This window comes from Trichoderma virens (assembly GCF_000170995.1).
Source record: "Trichoderma virens Gv29-8 chromosome Unknown TRIVIscaffold_90, whole genome shotgun sequence".
In the NCBI taxonomy this organism is placed as follows: domain Eukaryota; kingdom Fungi; phylum Ascomycota; class Sordariomycetes; order Hypocreales; family Hypocreaceae; genus Trichoderma; species Trichoderma virens.
The window spans coordinates 1,240,207-1,265,747 of NW_014013659.1; the positions used below are offsets into that span (position 1 = coordinate 1,240,207).

Genomic DNA, 25,541 nt, shown 5'->3' on the forward strand with positions numbered 1-25,541 from the left:
ATGGTTCCTTTTTCTTCTGGTCTTTTCCTTGGCTTGTGAGCCTTGGTCCATCTTTTTTTTTTTTTTTTTCCTTCGCCCGGTGGATTCATGCAAGGCTTGAGGATGCCAAGTGCAACAACCCATATCCTGGTGTTTACTTTCCTTTGTTTACTTTGCATGAACAGTGCTCTGACAAGTGCAGTACTCGTACTACTCCTTTATTGGTATTATTATCGCCACTCTTACCTGCAGGTGATTGTGAAACACGGCAACGCCATGGTTACCGAGAGAAAGGACCTGGTTTTGTGAGTACGACGCTTGAGCCAACAATTTCCAGGCCCTGGCTGCGTTATCAAAGATGTGTGACTTTATGTCTTGCAACCCCAGTTGTGTACAACTTTCAGTACAAGTAGACTATACCCTAGGTACGGAGCATGACCTCCTTTGATCCACACCGATCCCGTAAGGCTCAACCAACTAAACGTACCCATTCTTTACTCCAGTCTTACCTGAGTAGCAGGTAGACAATTTTGTTTGATCCAGGGTGAGAAAACTCTATTTTTATGACGGTGACCTGCACGGCATAATTGCAACACAAAACTCCATCCACACTGACGGTCCCTTAGCGTCGGGCCATTTTTAATTTTTTTTTCCCCAATGTCAACAAACGGATTGCTTCCTCTCTCGTCAGACATCCTGGCTCCTATTCCACTGCACACAATCATCAAACTTGACGCCTGACCCACCAAAACAATCCAGAGCGCTCCCTATCGTGAGATCTACTTTACCCCGGCTCAGCCTCTTGACGGTTTCCAAGTCTTCCAATTGCCGACCTCCGCCGGCATATGTGACCGGAATAGAGCACCACTCTGCTAGACGCTCGACCAGCTTCTCGTCTATCCCCCTTTGCAGCCCTTCGTTGTCTGCAGCGTGGATGAGAAACTCTGAGCAGTATGGCTCCAGCAGTTTTATTGACTCTGCAGGTGTTTAATAAAATGAGCTCGTAATCATGTCAAGGGATGTACTAGGACTAACCTTGGTTGATTTCCATGTCTGTCAGCGTCTGCCACTTATTCATGGCAACAAACCATTTGTCCCCCTGACGGCGACAGCTGAGGTCAATCACCAGCTTGGCCTTGTCGCCGCCAAGAGCCGCGAGAACAGCATCCAGTCTCTGCTGGCTGAAGTGGCCATCCGGGAAGAGGTAGGACGTGATGATGACCTAGCGAGGAGCATCTGGGTTAGCAGCTTGGGACAATTTTGGCTCATGTAACACAGAGGCCGTCTATACCTTTTCTGCTCCCGCTTCAATCCACTCCTTTGCATTCGTATCCTTGATGCCGCCTCCCACTTGAAGCTTGCCAGGCCATGCCTGCAGTGCCTGCTTCGCAGCGACATCGTTTCCTCCGCCCAGCATAATCACATGAGCGCCTTCAAGCTCATTGTCTCTGTACAGCTGCGCAAAATACTCTGCCGGATGGTGAGATACATGATTTGTCTGGAGCGCCTCGGAGGAGCTGTCCAGGGTACCGCCGACAATCTGCTTCACCTGGCCGGCATGGAGATCAATGCAGGGACGAAAGCGCGTCATGATGATAGGAGGCCCCCAATTCACAAGAGCGACAATTGCGAGTGAGAATTGAAGTTCTGTGACTCTTTTCAAAGATCTTGCCGCTATCCGCCTTGTGGGGCTGTTAGTGTTGTGGATGATGTGACGCCACCAGTTTCACAGCACTTATGATGGCATAGTTGTTTACTCCAGTGATGTTTCAAGACTGTATGAATTTCTATATTTATTGCAGCAATATCTCTTTGACGATCTAAATCGGTGTGTTTTAGGTCAATATCTGGTTTGAGACTGACCAATAACTGTTCACCCGCCTCGGTAACTTAGAACCTAGCAGAAGCAATGCGTTGATTCTAGGGTACCTACCTACCTAGTAGTACCTAGGTAGTTTGTACATGCATGTGCTAGCAGCATCGCGGAGTTGTCATTTAGTTCTCCACACTAGCTTTTGTTTACTTTCTTGATGAAGTGTGTTTGGGGGCATCATCCATCTCAAAGATAACAAAATACTGTTGTGTAACAATAACAAACCTTTCCACCCAATCATGTGAATTATTGGCTTATCAACACGGCTGCCAACGGAATACATGTGCCAGATACACAGGACCTGTCTCTGAGACTCGTGTTTTCTTGTCTGCAACTCCCACATAGCAACATGAAATGTAAGTATAACCTCTGACGGGGGTCTCACTACTTCAAACTGCCCATAGGGCATATTCCTGATGGCCATGGGCCGTTGTAAATCCATAGCGTAGGGTGCCGAGTTTCTTCAGACCAATTCACAGACCTCCCGCCAATAGAAACATTGCCCACTCAGCCACGTCGTTTGTCGGCCTCCCGCATTCAACTGCAAGCGGTATACACGCGGCCCAGTGACTGATATGCAGCTTTCAGCTATCTGAAATAAGCTTTTTCGCATTCCCCTCCATCAAATATGAACGCTTCACCCATACGCACATATGATCCCAGCCCCAAGACACTATCACACCTTTTACCTTTTGCAACCTCGTCCATCTCCCATAAAGTCTCTGGGATAATGAACGAAAGCACCTGGGAAAGTGCCTCAACCACCACCACCGGCTCGGCAGACGACTGTGACACACCTACTCTCTCCACCATGTCAGATCCTATCAACTTCAAAGACGACGACAAATCATCCACCTTTACCATCCCATCGGGAGAGCATCACCCCAAAAACGGCAGGCATTTCATGATTCGCGAAAGACAACACCCGCACCGCATCCTTTCGCTTCGTCTCGGTGAAATCATACTTACGGATCAGCAGTGTCCCGCACTTGGATGGCTTTGGATGTGCGTCAAGAAGTCTGGCTGGTATGGGTTCCAAAATGCCGTCTCCGGTACGTACCTTGGACACAACGGCAGGAACAAAATCCATGCTGCTATGCCGCATCATAAATCTCACGAATACTTCATGGCTGAGAGACATGAAAACGGTGGCTATGTTCTCCTGACGAGACATGGCGAGGAGCTGTGGCAGGTAGCCATCTCCGAGGACGGGGATTACCTGGTGGAACAAAAAGAAGCAGGGACGGCGTGGGATTTTGTCGAATCTAGTACGCTTTACGTTGGTTAATAAAAAAACATGTAGTCTAGGAAGTCTGACTTTCTACCACTTTTCATTCTTGTGACTATATTGTTGATGCTATGTGCTGTTGTAAATTCTTAGCGTAGCATGCCGAGTATCTTGAGGCCGCCTCTTCAGCCTCCCGCCAATAGGAAAATTGTCCACTCAGAGACATCGTTTGTAGGCCTCCCGCAGCACATGCGGCACAGTGAGACACGCACGATACCTAACAGTTGAAGAGAATTTACGGCTCTCCCTCTTCCATTTAACCTTAGGCAAATGTGCATTTAATCCCATTACCAAACCGATATCACCAAATCAACATCAGCGACTCGCGACCTCGTCTGCTCTCCATATGTTTCTTATAGAATGAGCAAAACCACATGGGAAACTGCCTCAATCGTCACCACCAGCTCGACAGACGACTGCCATACGCCCACTTCCTCCACCATGTCAGATCTTATCAACATCAAAGACGATAGCTCGTCAACTCTCGATATCCGATCTATAGAATACCACCCTATAGTCGACGAGCCATGTATGATCCAAGAGAGAAAGAAGCCACACCGCCTCGTCACGCTATGTTTCGGCGAAGTGATGCTTCTTGATAAGACGTATCCTGGATTTGGATTCCTTTGGATGTGTCGCAAGAGAGCTGGCTGGTACGGTTTCCAAAATGTCGTTTCCGGCACGTACCTTGGGCGCGACGGGTCGGGCGTAATTCGGGCCGCCCAGCTAAACCAACGGTCTGACGAATATTTTATGGCAGAGAGACATCCAGATGGCGGCTATATTCTCCTGATTAAGCATGGTGAGGAGCTGTGGCAGGTAGCTATCTCCGAGGATGGACAGTCGTTGGTGGAGGTGAAGGCAGATAAAGGGCCAGGTACAGCTTGGGATTTTATCTCAAAGGCGAAGTCAAGTTACTCGTAGAACGTCAGTTGACATGCCATTTTTCAAGCCAGCGGTCATCACGATTAGAACTGAAATGGATACTGGTATCATAATATATTCAAAACAAAAATAATTTCCCGCTTAACCCGCTATTTCTAACATTACCCCATTCACCTCTTCTCCGCTGAGAGGTCCTCACGAACGCTATCCGACTGCGCTGCAGCGTCCAGGCCTTCCAGGCCATCCAAGCCATCAACAGCGCCATGGAACATGCCCTGGATATCCACGACAGGTCCCTTGTAAGACTTTCGGCCGTCGATGATCCAAGTGCCTCCCGAAATGAGGAGAATGACGCCAAAGGCGACAATGCAGTAGTTCATGTTGGCAGGCGTGACCGGAAGCTCTGGAGGGAAAACGAACAAGACGGTAGTCAAGATGGCCCACATGATTCCAACGAGGTTCAAAATCCAGCCGAAAGGCTCGGGGATCTTGAAAGAGCGATTCTCCGGAAGCATCTTTCGGCCACGGAGGACGTTGATCGCCGGGGGAATGGCATAGGTGACACCAAGAGCCACAACGGATGCGGAGGTGATGGCATTGAAGGTGCTGGTGGAGCCCAGGAAGATGCAGCCAAAAACAATGACCCAAGCGACAGTCCAGAGCAGGGCGTTGATGGGCACATCAAGGGTTGGGTGCACCTTGGCGAAGGTGCTGCTGAAGGGCATTCCTCGGTCGCGAGCAAAAGCATAGCTCATTCGGGTACTAGTGCAAACCAGGGTAACGGTGGTGAAAAGCATGCAGACGAGAGGGAACATGAGCAGGCATACACTGCCAGCCTTGCTCTTGGTTGCGTCCATGAAGATCTGCAGCAGCGGGCCGTAAGCGGCGCTGATGACGTCGTCGACGTTCTTGACACAGAAAAGCAGTGCAGTGAGGAAGATGAATCCAGTGAACATGCCAATGCCGATGCAGTACAGCATGATCTTGGGGCCCTCCTTTTGTGGTTCCGGAATTTCCTCAATCATGTGAGCAACCGCATCGAAACCTGTTTAGACAAGACTAGTTAGCAATGGCCCTTCTCTAATGACTACATTATGTGTTCATTTATCGACGTACCTGTCAAGGCAAACGCTCCTTGGAGCAAGCCAAGGAGCCAAGCCATTCCATCTGGCCAGCCAACCTCGTTGATGAAGTTGCCGTAGACGAACTCGGCAGACTGGTAATCCGGTGATGCGGTTGCCAGAACCGTAATGCTGATGATGACAAAACCGGCAACCGACCAGTAGAAGGCGGCCTGGGTGAAGAGAGGCAGAATTCTGGTGAGGAAGGCGTTGATAACCAAGGCAATGACGGCGAAGCCGATGTAAATCAAAAATTGATGCCACGGCTTTGGCTCATAGTCGGGGTGAAGGAGCGAAATGATGTTGATGATGAATGTGCTGCCTAGTAAACCACCAGTGGCGCTGAGGGCCACCCAGCCGGATACATTGATCCATCCAGTCACATAGCTAATACCGCGACTCCATCGCTTCCATGATACAATGGCGGCCCAGTGGTACTGACCGCCGGCTGTGGGATAGGCGGAGAGGAATTCTGCAAGTGAAGCAGCCTGAGCCAAGTTGCAGATGCCGGCCACGATCAGACCCCAGATGACGGAACTTGAGCCTCCTGAAGGGAGCGCAAGTGTAATTGAGGCGGCCAAGGCAGTCCATGTGTTGAGAATAGCAAAGGCAAGACCCAGCATAGAAATCAAGGAGAAATTCCGCTTGAGTTCCTGCTTGTGACCCAGTTGTGCCAGGGCGGCAGCCTCCGGGGTGAGGTCATGTTTGGGGTCGTTGCTGTAGTCTTCCATTGTCGCCTTGGAGAAATAGGACAACTTGGGAAGAAAAGATGGAAGTTGAAGAGAAGAGCTGGCGACATATTAAAATAAAGAATGTCAGAGCTTCTCGACCGGCATTTGGACCGGAACCGGCAACCGGAACGGACGATGCTAGTATGAGGCGTCAGACTACCGGTACTGACGGGGGGCACTTGATAACGCAGCTAGTAGGATTCGAGATACTGCTCAATGGGCGATAGACAATCGGGGCCCCCGAGAACCGCCCATGTTGGAGACGGGGAACTGGAGAAATTTGGGGTCCCTTCCCCCAGAAATGCCCGTTTTTGATAAGACGATGAAACTCTGCAATGCGCTGATTCGACGGTGAGATCCTAAAACCATCTAGTTCCAACTTCCCCATCCAATCACTTCCCCGCAGCAGATGTCCGGGCCATGCGGATGAACGAGTTAGCTCTTCTTGGAACTGACCGCGTGCGATGCTCCGAATCATTGACCAAATAGGTCAATTTCAGAGATTCGTCATATTGGAGGCGTCTCGCCTCCAGCATTCCCAGGTCACGTTGGTTTGTGGTTACCGATAGGCCGGCTTTCACAGGAACCCAAGTGGAGCACGTTAGGTAAAGAGTGAGACGCCGCTTGAGATAGTCTGCTGTTTGGTTATCGGCAGTGGGCCCAGTGTGCGTCGCATCATCACAATCTTGAAAGTGGAAGCCTGGAGACAAGTTGGTGCGCTGGATGGAGCAGCCCTGACTCGAGATCAGCTTGGAGAGCATGGTCCGGCCCCTGTCTTATCTCCAGATATGGCTCCATTTGAGCTGTCGAGGTAGTAATCATCATGTATAATGCGATGGATGCGGACTCGTGGGATCCATGTCTGCGCGCATTGCCAGCAACCTTCCCAGATAAACTCCAGGTACCCTTACACTTGGTCTCGTTCCTGCGCGCACACCGTTCTTCCATTCGAAGTAGTGCCTGGCTGAAGAAAAGTTTGATGCAAGCCATTGCAGATTTGGGCCACCTTCCGTAGATCCCGCTGACGAAAGGCTTGGCCTGACCTGGTCGCTGAATGGTCCAAGCCTCCAAAGCCTCCCAACCACCATCTCAGGGCACGCCGAGTCACGACAGTGGCGGCGATTTTTCCTTCTGCACATATTCTTCCCGGCCTTCCTTGCTCTTCTCCACACCTCAGCATGCGCTAGTACGCGCACCTTTCCCCTGCCGCTTGACATGTTGCTCCATTCCCCCATCTTCTCAGCCTCTTCAGCTAGCAGATTGCCTCCGACATTTCCCATGACATTTTGACAAGCGGTCACTCTAACAGAGCAGGCATTGGAAATCATTAGTCAATGATATGCGAATACAGCGCATTCTTGTGGGTTGACGGAATTCCACGGAGGCGAAACTGGACACGAAAGTTAACATACTCCCCGCACTATCCAGCGCCACATCGGAACATGTTGGGAGGTCTGAATCGGGGTAATTAGAAAGTTGCCCCATTTGTCGGACTGACACGCACATAACATCATACCACGAGCTGAAATCTTGCCTGTCAATGGTCACGATGCAATTCAAAATACCACCTTCCCATCATCCCCCGCAAACACTATTTCCCCAGTACGGGGCCGTGGAGTCTCAACCTGGGGAAGCAAAATCTTGACGAGGTGAATGTCCGGAGGCGGTCGAAGTTGACGAACATGTATTTTCATCGTCGCACACCGGATCACGGAATCATTCTGTAATCGAGATTTGCTTTGATACTGTCAAGTTCTAGATCTCGTGGTGGCGTTTTCGCCACCGCCAACAACGTGCACTTCTCCTGGATCGCACGTGACTACACGATCGCACGTGACTACAGGTACTGGCATCTTTGGTCTAGAATTCAGGCACCAAGGCTGCTAAATACGAGGTCAGCACACCAGTATTCCATTTTCAATTTCATTTCAATTTAACGGTTATGACTTTAGGTGTGAAACCGCAACGATTGGCCACCTCTGGAACAACGCTTGCACAACTCGTGTTGCTTTTAAAGTAACCTATTGCCTATTGCGGAGCCATACGCCAAAACTGGTTAAAGGATACCTTATCAGTGGGCTGATCTTGTTCTTTGGCGAAATTGACATTGAGAATGAGGAATATACTTACTCATGCTGGCCTTGATGCCCTCCGGATAGCCTACGGGATATCTTCCACATAACCTCGGTTTGCACCCGATATCGGCCTTAAAAATTGGAATGTGTGTTTCATCGCATCTTGTCAGAGGGAGATGAAACTCAAAGCCATTGTTTGAACAGACGGCATCTTCCGAACGACTAGACAGGAACTTGGTTTAGCGCGCGACTACCACACCGGCAATCAAGAGGCGGTTATCTGTGCTCCCCCAAGATGTGACGATGATTTGCCAAGTTCGGAAAATCCTGGGTCCGTTGATGGTGTTCAGCTTCCCAGAGTGTTTCTACACAAAGCTAGAGCAAGATCGATGCCGAGCAACTGCCTACATGGAATGCTGGGTGTTCTTGGGAGCATCTGGTCCGAACCGCACCAATCCGAAAGCATCATATTAGGGTTTCTTGAAATGAGGCACATCACATGCCATATTGCCTTCTGATTTGCTCCGTATATTCATCTTCTTAACCCTAACTTTCTTTCTTCGGCATTGGTGTTTACCTATGTTGCACAGTGTTATCTACTGCCAAATGTGTTGTCGAGCTAACGCCTAGGTGCCTTAGTACCTGCGTTGGGTGTTATAGATCGAGATACGATCTTCCTTAGTCGCTTGGCTTTGCGCCTTGTATCTGCATAGGCGCATGTAGAAATGGTCTAATTCTCTAGTACGTCGAGAAATGTTCCGCCGAGATTCGCGCCCTTGTGCTTACATGCAAACATGATCCAGCTCTCTAGTATGTCGAGAAAAATCCCATCATTGACCGCATAATGCTAAGCTTTGTCTCGCGCAGTTTCGCTTCTTGTTCTGTCTTCCACTCGCCTGAAAAGGGGTAGGTGATATAGCCATCTGGATCCATGATTGAGTGAGACTTGGACCGATCTGGCACAGCCAGAGAGATTCCTTTCTTGATGCGATAAATAAGATCTGGATTCGACATGAATGGTGCGCCAATAGCGACCGCAATGTCGGCTACCCCAATGTACCTCTCGATAGCCTCAATGGCGCTTGTCGCATTGAAGCCGTGATTCAAAATGACTGGACTTGTCATTCCCCACATGCGGATGAGAATATCGTTACTATCGCCTAATAAAGCTTCCGCAGAAATTGTCTGCCGAGCTACAAATGCCTCTACCAAGTGTAAATATGCCAACTTCATGCCACGGAGCTGCTGGATAAGATAAATAAACTGCGGCATAGGATCGTTCATCCTCATCCCCTGCCAGGAACACCATGGCGACAAGCGAATTGCGGAACGCTCAGGGCCAATGACGTCCACAATCGCGCGCATGACCTGAAGTGCAAAGCGGGAGCGGTTCTCAACGCTGCCGCCGTAGCAATCTGTGCGCTGGTTTGATGTGTCTTGGATGAATTGGTCAATGAGGTAGCCATAGCCGCCGTGAACTTCAACCCCATCAAATTCTGCGTCAAACACGGCACGCTTGGCCGCCGCAGCAAAGTCTTGTACCAGGGTGTTGATTTCTTCTGTAGTCAGTTCTGCCGGAGTCGGATGGCCTCTGCTACAAGGGATTGGGCTTGGAGCGGCAAACCGGACCGAATCCTTAGGCAGGCCAAACAATACAGCGTCTTCTTCTAGCACGTTGGGATTTGCGACTCGGCCAAGTGCTCCGATCTGAAGATAGATGCGTGATCCCTGAGCATGAACAGCGGCCGTGACTGCTTTCCACGCCGCAACTTGTTCATTTGTCCAGATTCCAGGAGAGTGCGGGTAGCCAGACGCTCGAGGAGATACGATGGTCATTTCACTTATGACAAGTGATCCCGGATAACTGGCGCGTTCAGCGAAATAGGTGGGCACCATAGGTACCAATGGTACGTGCCGCCGGCTATTTCGAAGCCTCGCCATTGGTGCCATGACGATACGACTGGAAATAGTCCCACTCCCAATTTTCAGAGGGCAGAACAGAACCGTGTTTGCTGCTGGGCAGTCCATCGTTGATGGCGACTCCATGAAGTGGGCAGTCGAGGGTGTTGATGGGTAAATCTATTGGGTCGTTCGAGAAGAGCCGATATAGTGTAGCTGACGGATAGAGAGTTGAAGAGATGGGAAAGCATGAAAGTCCAGCTCATATATCAACACTCCGCGTATTAAGCGCAGTGCTCTGTGACTCGTGCAGAGCATCTCAGCACGGCGACTCACTTTGAAGACTTGCCTGGTCCCCATACTTATAATTACAAGTATCAACCTGGGTCTCTCATTTGCGTGCTTCGTTAGGCACAACAGTGGAAGCGATTGGCTCGAGTAGCCTGCGGACGTTCAACTTGATTGAGCAAAGGCTGACGCATCTTCACACCGTTTCGCTGCTATTTATCAAGCTACCAAGTAGAGGTGGAGGCGGCAAGCAGACCCCCGGAATTTCCTACTGGAGAAGTAATTTTCTGAGAAGATTTGAAGCTTTGGTTGGTTCTTTTGAAGATCAACTAAGCTCCGGTGGGCTGGAGTGCAGGACATCCCTCAGAAGAGAGGGAGCATCTTACAATTTAGTCTCAGGGGGGCCGTGGCTTTCGAGATGGCGGGTCTTTTGCATGCTACTCCCGGTATGTGGTACATAAGTAGACAACAGGGGGAACAGGTGGCGAAGGCATCGCAAGGTTTCATCGTCGTTTGTGACAACCCCAGCCAAAGCTGCGGCTCTCAGAAGTCGGAGGCAGGGCTACCTAGGCTGCAGCTGGCATATACGAGCGTTTATCTAGGTTGAATCTCGCATTCGTCCGGACTTGACGAAATCGTGGTGGAGCGATTGATAATCCTGAGAAATCACAGACTGCCGGCTTAGAAGCCGTTGTCGTTCTGGAGACTCGTAGATGAGCTGCAAAGCTTCAACACGAATGTCCGCTGCGGATGCCGCATCCCGCATCAAGAATCCGCAGCCCCGCGCGTTCATCTGCAATGCAAGGCAACGATGCAACCCGGATAGCTGACCGGAACTGCCGCATTTGGCTGTTGAGCCTGAATCGTGAGGGGTCTTTCGGATACATTGTTTATCAATGAGGTGAATGGTCTCTTTATTGATGTTGTTCTATCCGAATAGACCAGCTGCGAAGTGCTCATTGGTCGATGCGATCGCGGGCCACGTCGAGAACCGGGCTAACCGAATGACTTCATCGTGTTTACCCGTTGTCAAGCTCCCCGGGCTGAAACGTTGTGACAGGGCCTTGTGCGTCAAATTTTACCCCAGACACCCTGTCAAATTATCCCATCTTGCCGCCGAACGATTCAGCACTGGTCAGATCCCGGTCTGACGGTGCGATCTGCTCCACTAGAACGGGCCTGTAGCAATTTCTAATATGCCACAGAGGCGATGAATGAGCTCCCTATAAAAACAAGGGGGTTCGCTAATTAGCCACCATGTCTTGCGACGTCAATCCGCGTGCGTAGCGGCACAGTCAATATGACGCCTCTACATAGACTCAGAGGCGACATTATTCAACTCCAGAGTCCGCCAGCGACGCCTCGTTCCAATACTGAGAAAGACGACCGCCCGGACGAAGTCGAAGACGACGATGGCAACGACGAAAATGCGCTCCGGCCGCCGCGCCCGGTCTCTCTCGCGATATCGACGCATTCCATGGCCAAAAGACCCGAGTCGCTGCTCCACGAGGTCTGTTTCCTCTTTGTCGTCTCTATGGCGCAATTCCTTGGACAGACGGGCCTGGCCATCTCTATCATCACGGCCCACATCATCGGCCGCAGCTGGGAGAATGTAAGCGATGGCCAGCTGAGCTGGTTCGCGGCTTCATTCTCACTAACCAACAGCACGTTCATCCTCGTCGCCGGCCGGCTGGGAGACTTGTATGGCCACAGGCGGCTCTTCATCATCGGCTTCTTCTGGTATGGGCTGTGGTCTCTGCTGGCCGGCTTCAGCGTGTATTCAACGACGACGACATTTTTTATCTGCTGCCGCGCATTTCAAGGCATCGGAGCCGGATTGGTATTACCCAACGCTGTTGCCATCTTGGCGAGAACATATCCGCCCGGACGGGGGAAAGAATTGGTGTTTAGTCTCTTTGGAGCCACCGCCCCTGCTGGATTCAATGTTGCGGGCATATTCATCGCACTGTTGGCACAGCGGGTATGGTGGCCCTGGTCATACTGGATCATGGCGATTTTCTGCTTTAGCCTTGCTGTTGCCGGGATTTTCGTGATCCCCATAGCACTAGATCCGCCCCCGAGAACAGACACTTCGCTTAAACAGGGGCATCGATTCGACTTTATTGATCAAATCGACATCCCTGGCGCTCTTCTCGGCATCACCGGCCTTGCTCTAATCAACTTCTCCTGGAACCAGGCCCCGATTGCCGGGTGGGCAAACCCATACATCTATATCCTTCTCATTGTTGGATTTCTGTTCCTCGGTGGATTTGGAATCGTTGAGCGCAAGGCAAAGTTTCCTTTGCTCCCAACTTCTGTCTTTACGGGGGATCTTGGTTGGACTCTAAGCTGCATCTCGGCCGGCTGGGCTAGCTTTGGCATTGGCCTGTACTACTACTACCAGTTTATGGAAGTTATCAAGGGCGACGAACCGCTCCTTGCGGTAGGTAAATGGGCTCCAGCACCAATCATGGGTGTTATCGCAGGCCTCACAACGGCGTACCTGCTAAGCCGCGTATCGCCAAGTGTCATCATGTTTATGGCAATGTGCGGGTTCCTTATTGCGGCTACGCTGTTGGCCACAATTCCGGTTGAACAAACGTATTGGGCACAAGCGTTTGTGATGATATTGATCTACCCTTTTGGCATGTATGTGGAGGAGCGAGCATCTTCCCTGTCCGACAAAGGTGATGTACTTAGATGGACTAATCTGATCATTAGGGACATGTCATTTCCCGCGGGAACTATTCTCCTAAGCAATGCCATGCCGCGTGAGCACCAGGGCCTCGCAGCATCTCTCATTGCCACAACAATCAATTATTCTATCTCTCTAAGTCTAGGATTTGCGGGGACTATCGAGACCCAACTAAATCATCACGGACAGGATTTGCTTAGAGGATATCGTTCAGCGTTATATTTCAGCGTAGGTTTAGCAGGCTTTGGAATGGTCCTGACATTGCTCTTTATGTTTGTGTCATGGAGACGGAGCCGAAAGCCGGCCAATTCAAGCACTCCAGCGGCTGTCTAGCTGCATCATGTCAAATCAAGTTTATGTCTGTTACTGTGCAATTAGTGAGACCTGCTGTAAATCTGGTAGGTAGGTCCTGAGATATGTCGGGTTATGACGCTTTCACCAATGAGACTGTATAAATGAATGAGATTGGGCTTAGCGCCATGCTAGAGACGAAGGAGTTAAGGTTATTGTATTTATTATGTGAATGAGCAATAAAGCAATTGAGCAGCAACTACCGAGCTCCATACAAACTGGAGTTTTGCTGTAGCTCCGAGAACCAAAAAACCGGCATCTCAATAGTGCTTACATGGCCGTTTTGTGCCAAGACTTTACAGAGCAATTACATGGACATAGCCTTGCGGGTGCGGAATTTCCGCAGATCCGCATACCCGCATATCCGGTGCTTCGTCTTGCACCAGCACTTGGAGAACTTGACTGGCTGAAGCTATTATTCAGGGAAAGCCATTCGAGACGGCTATCATCACAGGCTACGGCTCTTTACCAAGATTGGTTGTTGACAAGAAATTTCGCTGCAGACGTGCAGCTGCCGTATCCCGAGCGGGTATTCCGCAACCCGTTCCGCAGCAAACCCGGAGCAGCATACTGAGCAAGAAAGGCAGAATATGGCATCCTCCTCGGAGGAAGCGCCGGCAAACCATGCTCGGCTTGCCTGTGATCCCTGTAGGAAGGGGAAACGACGATGCGATCGAGCTCTGCCTCGCTGTTCATTGTGCGTTAGGAAAGGCGCACAATGTGACTATCTCTCGCGGCGTCGGACTCGTCAGATACGGGGCGAGGGCCGCTTGGCTACTCCAAACACGCTGTCAAGCTCCAGTGCGAACATCTCTCGCCCAGATAGTCGAGTTGATAGCCGACGGCCTCAGTCTATTTCCTCTGTGACACCTGTGATACCCGTGATTCCTATACCCTCCAATGAAGCCGCCACAACGACTGCGATATACTTCATCGCTCCGCACATCTTTCGACAGGCACAGCTCGAGCTGCCCCGAATTCAACCTACTATACCGGCAGATCTATCGCCATTCGAAAATGATCCCTCACGCATCCGCAACATTGCGTATACTTTCTTCGATTCGATTCACTGGTGGATGCCCATCATCTCTAAAAAGGGGTTCTTTGCGCATCTGTTGAACCCCCTGTCGCAGCGACGGAGTGAACTTGGCCTGCTCATCATATGCATGCAGCTGTACTGCGCACCGGACCTCAACCCTGAGACGGGAGCACTTGATGTTAGTGCACTGTATCACAATGCCAAGAGATTGCATTTCGAGATGGAAGCTGCGGGCATCTTGTCGTTGCGGGTGCTTCAGGCAGGCATCTTGATTGCGCTGTATGAAGTTGGGCAAGCCATCTATCCAGCTGCATATCTGACAGTTGGAGCTTGTGCACGCTATGGTATAGCAATTGGCGTGGATAATCTGAGAGAGGAATCGTCAAGTGAATACGGAAACCCGCGCTCATTGTCCGAAGTTGACGAGCGGAGACGCGCGTGGTGGACAATATTATTTCTGGACCGGTGAGTCTGGTTGAGGCACGGAGAATACCTTTCTCACGGATCGCCATTAACGAATGAATAGGTTTTTAAACATTAGCAATCCAAACAGACCCCTGGCGACAAAAAATCCAACCTTTGACGACTTGCTTCCGATTGACGATAAATTATGGGATGATGGTGTAAGATGTCCGGCTTCTAGTGTATCATTGGGTCGTCTATAGCTGGAGCTAACAGCATCACTAGACTGCGAAACCAAGCGATGCTTTCAGCATCTCTCAAGGATTTTCTCTTGAGATGGGCATGTTTTCTAGACTTGGGCAGGCCACCTTTTTACTCAGCCAGGCTCTCGATCTTGTTGGTCCAGATAATCACCAGAGCGTGATGGAAAGGAATCAGCAGATAGCCCAACTAAGGCGAACTCTTCATGCATTGATTACGGTCTCAAACGCCGAGGCCACTGCTAGAGAACTGAGGACATGCTCTGGATTCTGTCCCCAGCTATCGATTTGCTCCAGGTAAGAAGGTCCAAAATTGAGGCACATACGATAAGGCGTACAATGTTGACCAATTACAGCACCATATTTCTGCTTCAGGAATACCAATGGCGGGCGAATGGCAATAATATGGGCCATGTACCCAACTATGTCTCTGCGGCAGACACTTCGGACGAGACACTGTCTACCTTGGACCACCTGGCAACCACCTCGCAGGGCTTTCGAGACCAGATGATAGATACTACTTCAGTCCTGGTTGCAACACCATTTCTAGCGCACGTCGCGTATCAGGCGACATTATTCCTGATTAGACTAAGTCGAGGCGAGCCTGACGATATTACAACCAGAAGGATGTCCCTGTTCAAGGGGCTGCTGCAAGATATTGTTCCCCGCTGGAAAATGGCCAGTATGTCTATCGCTGGGATAGAATCAGTTCTTTTTCGCCGACATACTAACTGCTAATTAGGCGTCTATTTGGGAATTCTGGAGGCCCAAGAAATCACCACGGCATCCGAGGCAGCGTGTGGCCCCCGACCACTGAGGTACAGTCAGGACCCGGACCCGTGATTCGACCTGTCGTGTGTATGTTTAAAGGACGGGGCATTTGAGAGATCATAAACAACGGGAAATCCAATATTATGCATTCTGCCTTGAATATTTGAGGATTTATGGAAGGGCATTGGACGATGGGATGCCGCAGTATTTAAGCAGGGAGTGGCTATCCAACATCTGGACATTTCGAGGTAATGCAGCTGCGTGCTGAAAGAAAGAATAAAATAAAAGAAATAACAGTATAATGATGAATTACAGCATCTCAACATATAAGTCCTCTCACCATCGTGACTTTTCAGATGTTGGAAATGTGAAGGTATTTATTGGTACGCGATGACCGGCTGTGCTCGGTCCAAGAGCCGGATTTCCCCACCAGGCACAAAGAACTCCACGTTCCCCACCATCGGATCACAGCTGCATCTTTTCGGCTTCAAGTGGTTCGTTCTTCGAATTTCCCACCTTTGCTGCGTAATCAACCGCCATAGATCGTTTCCTCTTTCTCCGTTTGCGCCCTGAAGCTTCCGCCGAGCTCGCTCTGTCGATTTTTTAACCGCCGGTGTGGTCAATTCCGCCTCTTCAATTAGAGCAACGACATCATACGACACTGGCACTCTCGATGGCCTCGGTGCCAATCATGCGAAGCCTCTCGAGGCGTCCTTTGCTGCACGACTTCTCGCCGAATCTCGTCTGCCGCAATTGCAAGCTTCAGCGTCGCCAATTTGCGTCTGCTCGACCCCCGGCTTCAGGGTTGGCCGCGCTGTCCTCGAGGCAGCTGCTCTCTGTGACTGGTCCTGACGCCGCCAAGTTTCTGCAGGGAATCATCACCGCGAATGTCGTCTCTAGCAAGGGCGAGCCACGAACCGATGCCTTCTATACGGGCTTCCTGAATGCGACGGGAAGAGTGCTCCACGATGTCTTCATTTACCCAGTCCGGGGTGCTGCTGGTGACTCAGCGCAAGAGGGGGACAGCTTCTTGGTAGAGGTGGATGCGGCGCAGATTAACGCGCTGACAAAATATATCAAGCGGTACAAACTCAGGGCCAAAGTAGCCTTTCGAGCAATAGACTCGGGTGAAATATCTGTGTGGCATGCGTGGAACGACACTCCCGGGTCGCAACTCAACATCGCACCGAACGAATCTAGAATTGTCTTTGAGGACCCTCGAGCACCCGGTTTGGGCTACAGAATCATCCAGCTTGCGGGCCCAAAGGCGCCGGAGCTAGACGTCGACCAGACCACCGAAGATGCCTACACAATCCGCCGATATCTACATGGCGTGGCAGAGGGTCAGGACGAGATTCTACGTGAACAGGCTTTGCCTCTGGAGAGTAACATGGAGTACATGAACGGCGTCGACTTCCACAAAGGCTGCTATGTAGGTCAAGAGTTGACTATCCGCACCAAGCACCGTGGTGTGGTCCGTAAGCGCATCCTGCCCTGCGTCATCTACGACAAAGCCAAGGCGGCTCCGCCGAGCCTTGTCTACGAGCCCGAGAGTGGCTCTCCCGAGACGCTGACGGCAGACATGATTCCCGCTGAGACCAGCATCGGGCGGTCCGGCAAGCGAGGCCGCAGCGCCGGCAAGTGGCTTCGCGGGGTGGGCAACATCGGCCTGGGGCTGTGCCGCCTCGAGATCATGACGGATGTGGTGCTGCCGGGGGAGCAGGCTGCGGCGACATTCAGAGACGGCGACGAGTTTGAGCTGGAATGGGGCGAGGAGGATAACAAGAGCGGCGTCAAAGTCAAGGCATTTGTTCCGGAGTGGCTGAGACAGAGCCTAGACGGACAACATCGATGAGGAGGCATACAAGTAGATTTGGCGTTGATGAGTGTCTGTATTACTACTACCATGATGCTGCATGTTTCATATGTGTACAAAGAAAGTACGAATCATGTACAATATTTAGACGGAAAACAATACCCCCCTGCTCAACTGAGTAAAGGCTACATACCGGTATGAATGCCACTTACCCATAGCTTGACCCGTCATTCGTTTCTGAGCAAAAACGTGGTTGCAGTGAAATCATCCTTTTGCAGCCCTTGCAAGGGCACCAAATCAACTTACTGGCTAAAAAGCTGCGCCTTAATTTCCTTTCCCATAACCGACGCACTAGCCTGGAATATGCACATAAGCACTCTCTTATCACCTCCATCATACCTCATTAAACGCGGTCTAGAACCCTCCCAAAATGATGGCTTGGGTTTATTGTCTAGGCACTGCAAGGGGGCTTCGAAGCGCGAGAGGAGACTTGTAGCGAAACTCGCTAATAATGAGCCATCCATGGTTCTGCTCAACGTGGTTGGATCGCCAGAACTGCTGTCAGCATCACTGGAATGTAGGATTTGCTCCCCTATAGTCGCAGCGGTAGGGCTGAGAGACGGCGGCGCTCCACAGCGGCTTGGAGCTGAAAAGGGCTTGGAGCTGAAAAGGTGTTGAGTCGAGATGATCACCTGAGTGGTTAACGTCAAAAGAGCCTTGAATTCTTGGCCCTGGTCCACGGCCTTTCTGGGTCATGGCTTCTTTGGTCATGGGTAGTATTATTGGAGGTGCTAAACCGCATAGCGCATGGAGAAGCTCGAAGCAAGGGACGGACGCCATGGCTGGGGCTGACCACCTCGACTCATGGGCTGCACACCACCACGAGGAGCTTATTGGTGAAGCCGGCTTTGCAGCTGAGGTCATGCCTATTCCGCCACCAGTGGTCGGTCATTGTTTGCTAAAAAGTGTTCACTTTGGGAAGGGTAACGGTAGCTGGCGACCTGGGCTTTGCGGGGAGGCAGCCTCACATGAGGACGTGTTGGTGTTCTCTGCCTTTGTATATCTAGCTATATTGTATAAGTGCTGGTCCGTCCGTGTCCTCTTTGGGTTGGTTTTCTCATTAGTTCCCAAAGGTCACACTTCCACTAGCTCACGCAATCTCATATTTGACATATTTTGCGAATTTTGTCTTGATGGCTCCTCTACCTCCTGTCCACAAGCGGCTCATCGTCTGTTGCGATGGGACGTGGATGAATAGCGACAACGGCTATGAAGAGCCGACTCTGGAGCACCCTCAGGGGATGCTGCAAGTGCCGTCGAATGTAACTCGAATTAGCCGATGCTTCAGGAGGCGATGCAACGATGGCACGCTGCAAGTCATGTTTTATGAATCCGGAGTAGGGACTGGTAGTAATGCCATTGACACCCTCACTGGCGGTGCATTTGGCCTGGGTCTCTCTGAAGTAGGAAGAATCTGAACCCCCCCTGTATACATGTCGGAAAAGGGTTGAACTAATGCGACATGCAGCGAGTCCGCGAAGCGTACTCATACTTGTGCGCCAACCATATGGATGGTGACGAAATATTTCTTGTCGGGTTTTCTCGAGGGGCCTTTACAGCTCGATCAGTTGCGGGCATGGTCGGTAACCTAGGCCTTCTCACCAGAGAGGGCTTGGAGTACTTTTATCCCATCTTCAAGGACATGGAGAACTGGAACAATGACAAATATGATGATGAATTTCCAGGACAGCCATTTCCCAACAAGCCTAAAGGACCAAATGCAGCTGAAGTATACCGAAAAAGGCTTGAGGAGTTGGGATATACTCGCGTGTACCAGGAGAATGGCGAGTTGATCAAGATCAAGGCCGTCTGCGTTTGGGACACTGTTGGTAGCCTGGGTATCCCCAAGGTTTCTTGGTTGGACAAGATCGGCATCCATCCCTCGAATGACGAATAAGTCTCCCCTCTGATTTCCAAATACATGGCATCGCGGGAAGCTAACTTTCATAGCACATACAAATGGCATGACACATCGTTGTCGGATCGCATAGAACATGCCTTCCAGGCACTTGCTCTGGATGAAACCCGCGCTCCATTTTCCCCTGCTGTCTGGGAGCGTCTGCCAGAGAATAGGTTGACCACCGATCTTAGACAAGTCTGGTTCCCAGGAAACCATGCAAACTGTGGTGGTGGTTGGCCAGACCAAGAAGCCGCCGACGCTTCACTTGCTTGTAAGTGACATTTCCATAAAGCGAGATCGCCAAGGAACTGACAATTGGGCAAAAAGGGATGATGGACCAGATGGCATCTGTAGGAGTCGAGTTCGACCTGTCATGCCTTGAGAGAGTCGCACAGAAGACCATCGGCTACTACAAAAACCTGCCAACTACGAAGAAGAAGAGTTTAAAATGGGCAGTTGACCCAATCTATTCAAGCAACCAACCGGTGCGGCCCTGGGCACTTGGCGCCATCAACAAGGCCGGCAGCTTCATATACAAGCTCTCAGGATTCGAAGATAGGACGCCGGGGTTGTATAAGCGAACCGATCCAAAGACGGACCGTGACACCAACATTTTCTTGCAAGACACCAACGAGCGCATTCATAGCTCTGCCAGAGTCAGACTTGCTTGCAAGGGCCTTGGTTTGGACGATAAATCCGTTTGGACCTGCCCATCACTCTCCAATTGGCAGTTGAAGCATACGAATGAAACATTTGAAGACCCGATTCCTCATAACCCAAGCTGGTGGCAAGGCCCACCCGACGCATCTGGAGTCGATAAGCAGCAGAACGGAAGATGGATCTGGGAGTATACAGGACCAGCAGGCTCTGCACCCACGGATCCCAAGCAGAGGATCATGGTGGAGGAGCCGTTGGGGCCATATGAACGATATCTCCTTCAACTATTAGAGGGGAACCCAAACGTTTACCTGTTTGCGGAGACTCAAGATATCGTTTGGCAGGGGAAGAAGATTCCAGCTCTGAGGACTGGAAAGGACTGAGCCTGTCGAAGAGTTGCAATTTGGAGGTTGGCGATTTAATGTGGAGGTAACAAGGTTTGTTAATATTGTAGCGTATTTCATCAATAGGTACCTAGGGTATTGGGATATTATATGGGATTGGATTTAGGAAAAGGAGCATTTTATAGATGTGAATGAATCTACCCACCAGGTATAAATTGGATTTGTGATACCTTCATAGATACCTGCTGTAGTTGTACATTGTGGCAAATGGAGAGTGTAAGAGTCACGTGATAACGTATCAAGCTAAGGCGCGAAGGCGCGACTCTATTTCTGTCAATCATAAAATCTCACAAGCATCAGGCAAGCGCCGTTTGAGCCACATCAAACCCTTGGAAATTTCTTCTTTCTTCTTTCAAATACACTATTTTAAACTGTGGTACACTGGGAACTTGTATATTTCTTCATTTCTGTCTCCTCAGCAACGAAATACCACCCTTAGATCCCTATACCAAACCTGTCATCTCACATAATTCGGAGAAAATCGACGGACTCTCACAATGAGTGACGACAAAGCGGACCTTTTGCGGTTCGCAAATGAATATGCGGACAAAAATATTGACCTCTATGAGCTTCTTGGGGTGGATGCTCTCACTCCCAAGGAAGACATCCACCGAGCTTGGAGGAAAGCATCCTTGAACTATCACCCGGACAAAGCGCGCGAGAACTTTGATGCAGCAAAATGGGAGCTATTCGAGAGAGCTAGGGATATTCTATCTGATCCTAATGCCCGCGCGGCTTATGATCAGTCCCTCAAAGCTAAGTTACTGCGCAAGCAGGAGCGCGAGGCGATGGACAGGGAGCACCAAAAGTTTGCCGACGACCTCGAGGCTCGCGAAAATGCCCATAGGCAGCAGAGGCAACAGCAGCAACAGCGAGAACAAGAGAAGTTGGACAAGGAACGAGAGCGACTGGCAGAGGAGCAGCGTCTCCATGAAGAAGAAAAGAAGCGGCAGGCTGAGGCAGCCCAGGAAATGGAAGATTTGGCCGAGGCCAGGCGACGACTGAAAGAGAAGAAAGAGGAAAAGGCAAGGCGGAAGCAGTTCAAGGAGTCATTAAAGGCCACGGGCGCTGTTAAAAAAACCTCGGGGCCTGCGAATGGTGCAGTTCTGGTTCCTGGAGATTACGTCGTGGACCTTGGTTCCGTAAGGAAGATGTACTGGGAGCTAGTTTGCGACAAGTTGCGGGCCGTTCAAGCGGTAAGAAACTTACAGAAGCTGGATATAACGAATAGCGAGGAGCTCGAAAACGCCGAGAAGGAAATGAGGGAAGCTAGGCAACGAATCCACGACGCGGAGATGAAATTCCAGCAAGATACAGCTGCTGTCTAGCTGTTCTTGAGCAGAGGAAATGAGGCGCCACCAAATCATATCGACCCGTCTTGCTCTATCATCTGTCTACAACCTGGTTTTAACTACTCGAAAGCGGCTAGCTCGGCTGTATTCAAAAGTCTTGGTCAAGGCGAAGGATGCTTATAGCATTGCCTCCCATGATTGCTTTTGCCTCTCCCGACCCTTCACCCACAGCTTTGGCCACTGCGTCGGCATTTAGACTCACACTCTCCCACTCTCCCTGTTCATCTGTTTCGAGAGGCGGGAAGAAGGGGTGGTCGGTTCCAAACATCAATCTATCGGCTCCGCTGGCGTCTATCGCCGCCTTGAGTCCAACTTCGGAATAAATGACTGCGTCAAGGTAGATCTGTTCCTTCAAGACTTCCCAAACTGTCCGCCGTCCCTTTCCGACTTTGCCTTCCCTGACTAGCTGTCCGTCATGCAGGACGCAGCTTTCAATCCTGCCTGCTAGGAAGGGAAGGGTCCCTCCACTGTGGGCTAGGATCATCCTCAGATCCCTCACCTTGTCAAACACACCCGACAAGTACATCCGCGTCACTGCAATGGTGGTTTCCATAGGAAAGCCGAGGGCAAGGGGCAAAACATGGCCGTACTCTTCGCTGGCTCTAGGTCCCCATACTTCATTGGGCAGTCCATAATGCGGATGCAGGAAGACCGTCAGGTGGGCCGCTGCTAAAGCTTCGAAAATAGGCAGCAGAGCGGGATCGTCAAGTCCCTTGCCCAAACCTGAGGTGCCGAGGATTATCCCTCTGCAGTACTTGAGGCCTTTCACATGGGATACCGCGGCCAGCACCGTCTCGAGAGGCGCGGTCAGCGGCAAAGTTGCAAAGAAGAATAGGCGCCCAGGGTGCTCCCCGCACATTCGTGAAAACTCTTCGTTGACAGATTCACCAATCTTTCCCGACTCAGATGCGCTGAGGAAATCAAGCCATGGATTAGCTAGAGATATGACAGAAATGTCGATACCATGGGTGTCCATGAAATGGACCTTTTGAGCAAGCGATGCGAAGTGAGAAGTGAGCGGCCGTCCAGGGAGTTTGGCTGTCGCATCTTTGGTGGCCTCCTCGAGTGATTTGACTTCAGCTTCGAGGAGTATCAGGCGCGGATCCGGTGTCTGTGGAAACGTGCGAACCAGAGGGATTGTGGAGCGGGATTCGAGTATCTTGATATATGATGGTGGATACATGTGTGTGTGGATGTCCACAACGCGCACCTTGGAGGCTGCCATCTCACACGTAGGAGACGGAGGATCGTTTTCACAGACAAGATTCAAGCTTTTGCTAGGGAGAAAGGGTTATGATGTCGGGACAAACTCATCTTCTCGTCAGCAGCATAGCGGGGAAGTGGTTAAGCCCTCGAGTGGCTTCACTGCAGCACACGGTTTTCATTCAGCGGCCTCCTTAGCGACAAAAGACGTTACACTGATACACTGATACGCGGATCCATTGTCACAAGAGCAACACCTAACTGGCAAGCTAGAGAGTCTTGAAGAGGGGCATGGTACATCAAAGATCATAGCCCCGCACCGGTTCTCAACTCTCCACCATGATAATCAGCCTGTCGCACCAGTCAGAATCAAGCGGATCAGCCAACCAATGCACACACCCCAGACTAAGTGTACTAGCTGCCGTCTCTTGACCCCAGCTTATCGCAGGCTCAAGCTTTTGCTCGAGATACGAAGTGCCTTTTGTCTCACCCGGTTTGGAGGAACTCCTACGGTGGCACGACTTTCTCCTTCAGCGCCCGCGCTATTCCGTGTTACTCGCGGGGCCGCCAACGAGTGCGACAATAGTGTAGAGGTTGCATTGGAATGGGGATGTTTGTAACTCTGCGCTAATTTGGACTCGAGCTTTCTATATAAATACCTATGATGACACATGTACCTAGGCCGGATTTCCTTGACAAACTACTACTTAGTATACTAGGAACCTAATATCTCTGAAATTAAGCATACATTTATCCAAAGAAGTGTACAATGGCTACTGATGCTGCAGTGAGCAAAGATGGGCTCTTCATTCCGGTGAGTATATTGTGTGCTGCTCATGACATGATGCTTTGTCGTGTTTGTTTGATCAAACGAACAGACTTTTAAACTGATCTCATCCGCATTTAGCTCATCGACTTTTCCAAATTCTTAGATGGCGACGCAACTACACGACAGGAGACTGCCAAGGCGATCCTCAATGGCTTCCAAGATGCTGGTTTCATCTATCTCAAGAATCATCCCATTTCAAAAGAGACGGTGAAGCACACCTTTGCTATGTCGGCAAACTTCTTTGCGCAGCCTCTGGAAAAGAAAACCGTACTGGGATGGACCACTCCACAGGCCAACCGTGGCTACGTGGCTCAAGGGCGAGAAAAAGTTTCCTTGTTGGAGGACATTGCCGAGGTGGAAAAGGTGCGCAGCGCAGTGCCGGACTTGAAGGAAAGCTTTGAGATTGGCCGCGATGATGAGGAAGGTCACCCAAACAACTGGCCCAGTGAAGAGGGCTCTATTACCGGCTTCAAGGCAGATATGAAGAGCTTCTTTGAGCAGTGCAAGGCCTTACATGTGGAAGTTATGCGGGCTATCGCTCTGGGAATGGGGTTTGACGAGAGCTTTTTTGATCACTTTGTTGACGTTGGTGATAACAACCTGCGGCTACTGCACTATCCAGAAGTCAAGTCGGATATTTTCAATACCCCAGGCCAAGTTCGTGCTGGGGAACACAGCGTAAGCGGCCAAGCAAGCCCCGATATGGTTACACAAGAGATTTTCATTCTAAACTCTTTGATACAGGACTACGGATCCATCACGCTTCTCTTCCAGGATAACCGCGGCGGTCTGCAGGTCAAGAGCCCCAACGGAACCTTTGTCGATGCAACTCCCATGGAAGATACAATCGTTGTCAACGCCGGCGACCTGTTGGCAAGATGGAGCAACGACACGATCAAGAGCACCATTCACAGGGTAGTAGAGCCGCCGCGAAAAGAGGGCGCGACGTATCCTTCACGATATAGCATTGCGTAAGTAACATGATGCAATATTTGATATTTCGTATTCTAATGCAGGGACAGCTACTTTTGCAACCCCAACTTCAAGGACCTTATCGAGGTGCTACCGGGAACATATGCAACCGAGCAAGAGAAGAAGTATGGCAGCATCAATAGCGGCGACTACCTCGTTCAGAGACTCACCGCGACGTATTAACTGACGTTGAGCTGGCCAATACCAAAGTGAAGAGCCGGTATACATATGCATGCACAATAAAATGAGTACGATGATGCATTCCATCTCGGCGACTCGGTGACAAGGGGAAGCGCCCGCGCTGCTCGGCTACATGATATTCCATGATAAACCCTGTAGCCCAGCCTGACGATTCACCAGGATACGGCCCTTGATGGCGAGAAGCGTGATTCCAGCCGCACTCTAGAGAGGGGTCACGTCATGTGCAGCTTTGGAAGAGCCACGAGTATGTGGGGGTGGCTTTTGGTTAGCGATCCTATGAGTGTCAGCTATTATAACAATTTACTCATAAAAGGCTGTCTGTCTCTTTGGCCGTTTCTCCGTCTCTCATCATCTGACCAAACATGTCTTAAATCACTCGGCCCCTGTCATGGAGCTACACGTGCCGTGTAATAGCACCATGCCATGTTATAGACGTTCGACGCACCTGTGCCTCTGAGCTATATATAAGTCATTCGCTTGATTATGGTTT

At 50.6% G+C, this 25,541-nt stretch overlaps 13 protein-coding genes across 13 annotated transcripts; 8 read left to right on the forward strand and 5 right to left on the reverse strand.

The window, feature by feature from the left end:
- Nucleotides 1-666: 666 nt before the first annotated feature.
- TRIVIDRAFT_65524 (uncharacterized protein) lies at nt 667-1,570 on the reverse strand (the record flags this gene model as incomplete). The annotated part of the gene is made up of 3 exons (XM_014095447.1): nt 667-956; nt 1,015-1,201; nt 1,271-1,570. The coding sequence occupies 3 exons, from the start codon at nt 1,568-1,570 to the stop codon at nt 667-669; spliced, it is 777 nt and encodes a 258-aa protein (XP_013950922.1).
- Nucleotides 1,571-2,663: 1,093 nt separating this feature from the next.
- Nucleotides 2,664-3,140, forward strand: TRIVIDRAFT_162331 (uncharacterized protein; the record flags this gene model as incomplete). The annotated part of the gene is made up of 1 exon (XM_014095448.1): nt 2,664-3,140. The coding sequence occupies one exon, from the start codon at nt 2,664-2,666 to the stop codon at nt 3,138-3,140; it is 477 nt and encodes a 158-aa protein (XP_013950923.1).
- A 441-nt stretch (nt 3,141-3,581) lies between these two features.
- TRIVIDRAFT_227578 (uncharacterized protein) lies at nt 3,582-4,064 on the forward strand (the record flags this gene model as incomplete). Its single annotated transcript, XM_014095449.1, has 1 exon — nt 3,582-4,064. The coding sequence occupies one exon, from the start codon at nt 3,582-3,584 to the stop codon at nt 4,062-4,064; it is 483 nt and encodes a 160-aa protein (XP_013950924.1).
- Nucleotides 4,065-4,125: 61 nt separating this feature from the next.
- Nucleotides 4,126-5,892, reverse strand: TRIVIDRAFT_75173 (uncharacterized protein; the record flags this gene model as incomplete). The annotated part of the gene is made up of 2 exons (XM_014095450.1): nt 4,126-5,070; nt 5,142-5,892. 2 exons carry the CDS (start codon nt 5,875-5,877, stop codon nt 4,196-4,198), a joined length of 1,611 nt encoding a protein of 536 aa, XP_013950925.1.
- Nucleotides 5,893-6,269: 377 nt separating this feature from the next.
- On the reverse strand, nt 6,270-6,638 carry TRIVIDRAFT_227580 (uncharacterized protein; the record flags this gene model as incomplete). The annotated part of the gene is made up of 1 exon (XM_014095451.1): nt 6,270-6,638. The coding sequence occupies one exon, from the start codon at nt 6,636-6,638 to the stop codon at nt 6,270-6,272; it is 369 nt and encodes a 122-aa protein (XP_013950926.1).
- Nucleotides 6,639-8,759: 2,121 nt separating this feature from the next.
- Nucleotides 8,760-9,980, reverse strand: TRIVIDRAFT_40350 (uncharacterized protein; the record flags this gene model as incomplete). Its single annotated transcript, XM_014095452.1, has 1 exon — nt 8,760-9,980. The coding sequence occupies one exon, from the start codon at nt 9,978-9,980 to the stop codon at nt 8,760-8,762; it is 1,221 nt and encodes a 406-aa protein (XP_013950927.1).
- Nucleotides 9,981-11,616: 1,636 nt separating this feature from the next.
- Nucleotides 11,617-13,167, forward strand: TRIVIDRAFT_40622 (uncharacterized protein; the record flags this gene model as incomplete). Its single annotated transcript, XM_014095453.1, has 2 exons — nt 11,617-12,788; nt 12,861-13,167. 2 exons carry the CDS (start codon nt 11,617-11,619, stop codon nt 13,165-13,167), a joined length of 1,479 nt encoding a protein of 492 aa, XP_013950928.1.
- Nucleotides 13,168-13,820: 653 nt separating this feature from the next.
- On the forward strand, nt 13,821-15,178 carry TRIVIDRAFT_13620 (uncharacterized protein; the record flags this gene model as incomplete). The annotated part of the gene is made up of 3 exons (XM_014095084.1): nt 13,821-14,689; nt 14,751-14,847; nt 14,912-15,178. Coding segments are annotated over 3 exons (1,233 nt in total), but the record flags the coding sequence as incomplete, so codon positions are not given.
- Nucleotides 15,179-16,348: 1,170 nt separating this feature from the next.
- TRIVIDRAFT_214531 (uncharacterized protein) lies at nt 16,349-17,673 on the forward strand (the record flags this gene model as incomplete). Its single annotated transcript, XM_014095454.1, has 1 exon — nt 16,349-17,673. The coding sequence occupies one exon, from the start codon at nt 16,349-16,351 to the stop codon at nt 17,510-17,512; it is 1,164 nt and encodes a 387-aa protein (XP_013950929.1).
- A 993-nt stretch (nt 17,674-18,666) lies between these two features.
- TRIVIDRAFT_87830 (uncharacterized protein) lies at nt 18,667-20,652 on the forward strand (the record flags this gene model as incomplete). The annotated part of the gene is made up of 4 exons (XM_014095455.1): nt 18,667-18,936; nt 19,002-19,390; nt 19,484-19,704; nt 19,761-20,652. The coding sequence occupies 4 exons, from the start codon at nt 18,667-18,669 to the stop codon at nt 20,471-20,473; spliced, it is 1,593 nt and encodes a 530-aa protein (XP_013950930.1).
- Nucleotides 20,653-20,991: 339 nt separating this feature from the next.
- Nucleotides 20,992-21,822, forward strand: TRIVIDRAFT_40450 (uncharacterized protein; the record flags this gene model as incomplete). The annotated part of the gene is made up of 1 exon (XM_014095456.1): nt 20,992-21,822. The coding sequence occupies one exon, from the start codon at nt 20,992-20,994 to the stop codon at nt 21,820-21,822; it is 831 nt and encodes a 276-aa protein (XP_013950931.1).
- Nucleotides 21,823-21,934: 112 nt separating this feature from the next.
- On the reverse strand, nt 21,935-23,071 carry TRIVIDRAFT_40639 (uncharacterized protein; the record flags this gene model as incomplete). The annotated part of the gene is made up of 1 exon (XM_014095457.1): nt 21,935-23,071. The coding sequence occupies one exon, from the start codon at nt 23,069-23,071 to the stop codon at nt 21,935-21,937; it is 1,137 nt and encodes a 378-aa protein (XP_013950932.1).
- Nucleotides 23,072-23,771: 700 nt separating this feature from the next.
- Nucleotides 23,772-25,033, forward strand: TRIVIDRAFT_80284 (uncharacterized protein; the record flags this gene model as incomplete). Its single annotated transcript, XM_014095458.1, has 4 exons — nt 23,772-23,863; nt 23,957-24,556; nt 24,623-24,849; nt 24,895-25,033. 4 exons carry the CDS (start codon nt 23,819-23,821, stop codon nt 25,031-25,033), a joined length of 1,011 nt encoding a protein of 336 aa, XP_013950933.1.
- Nucleotides 25,034-25,541: the final 508 nt, after the last annotated feature.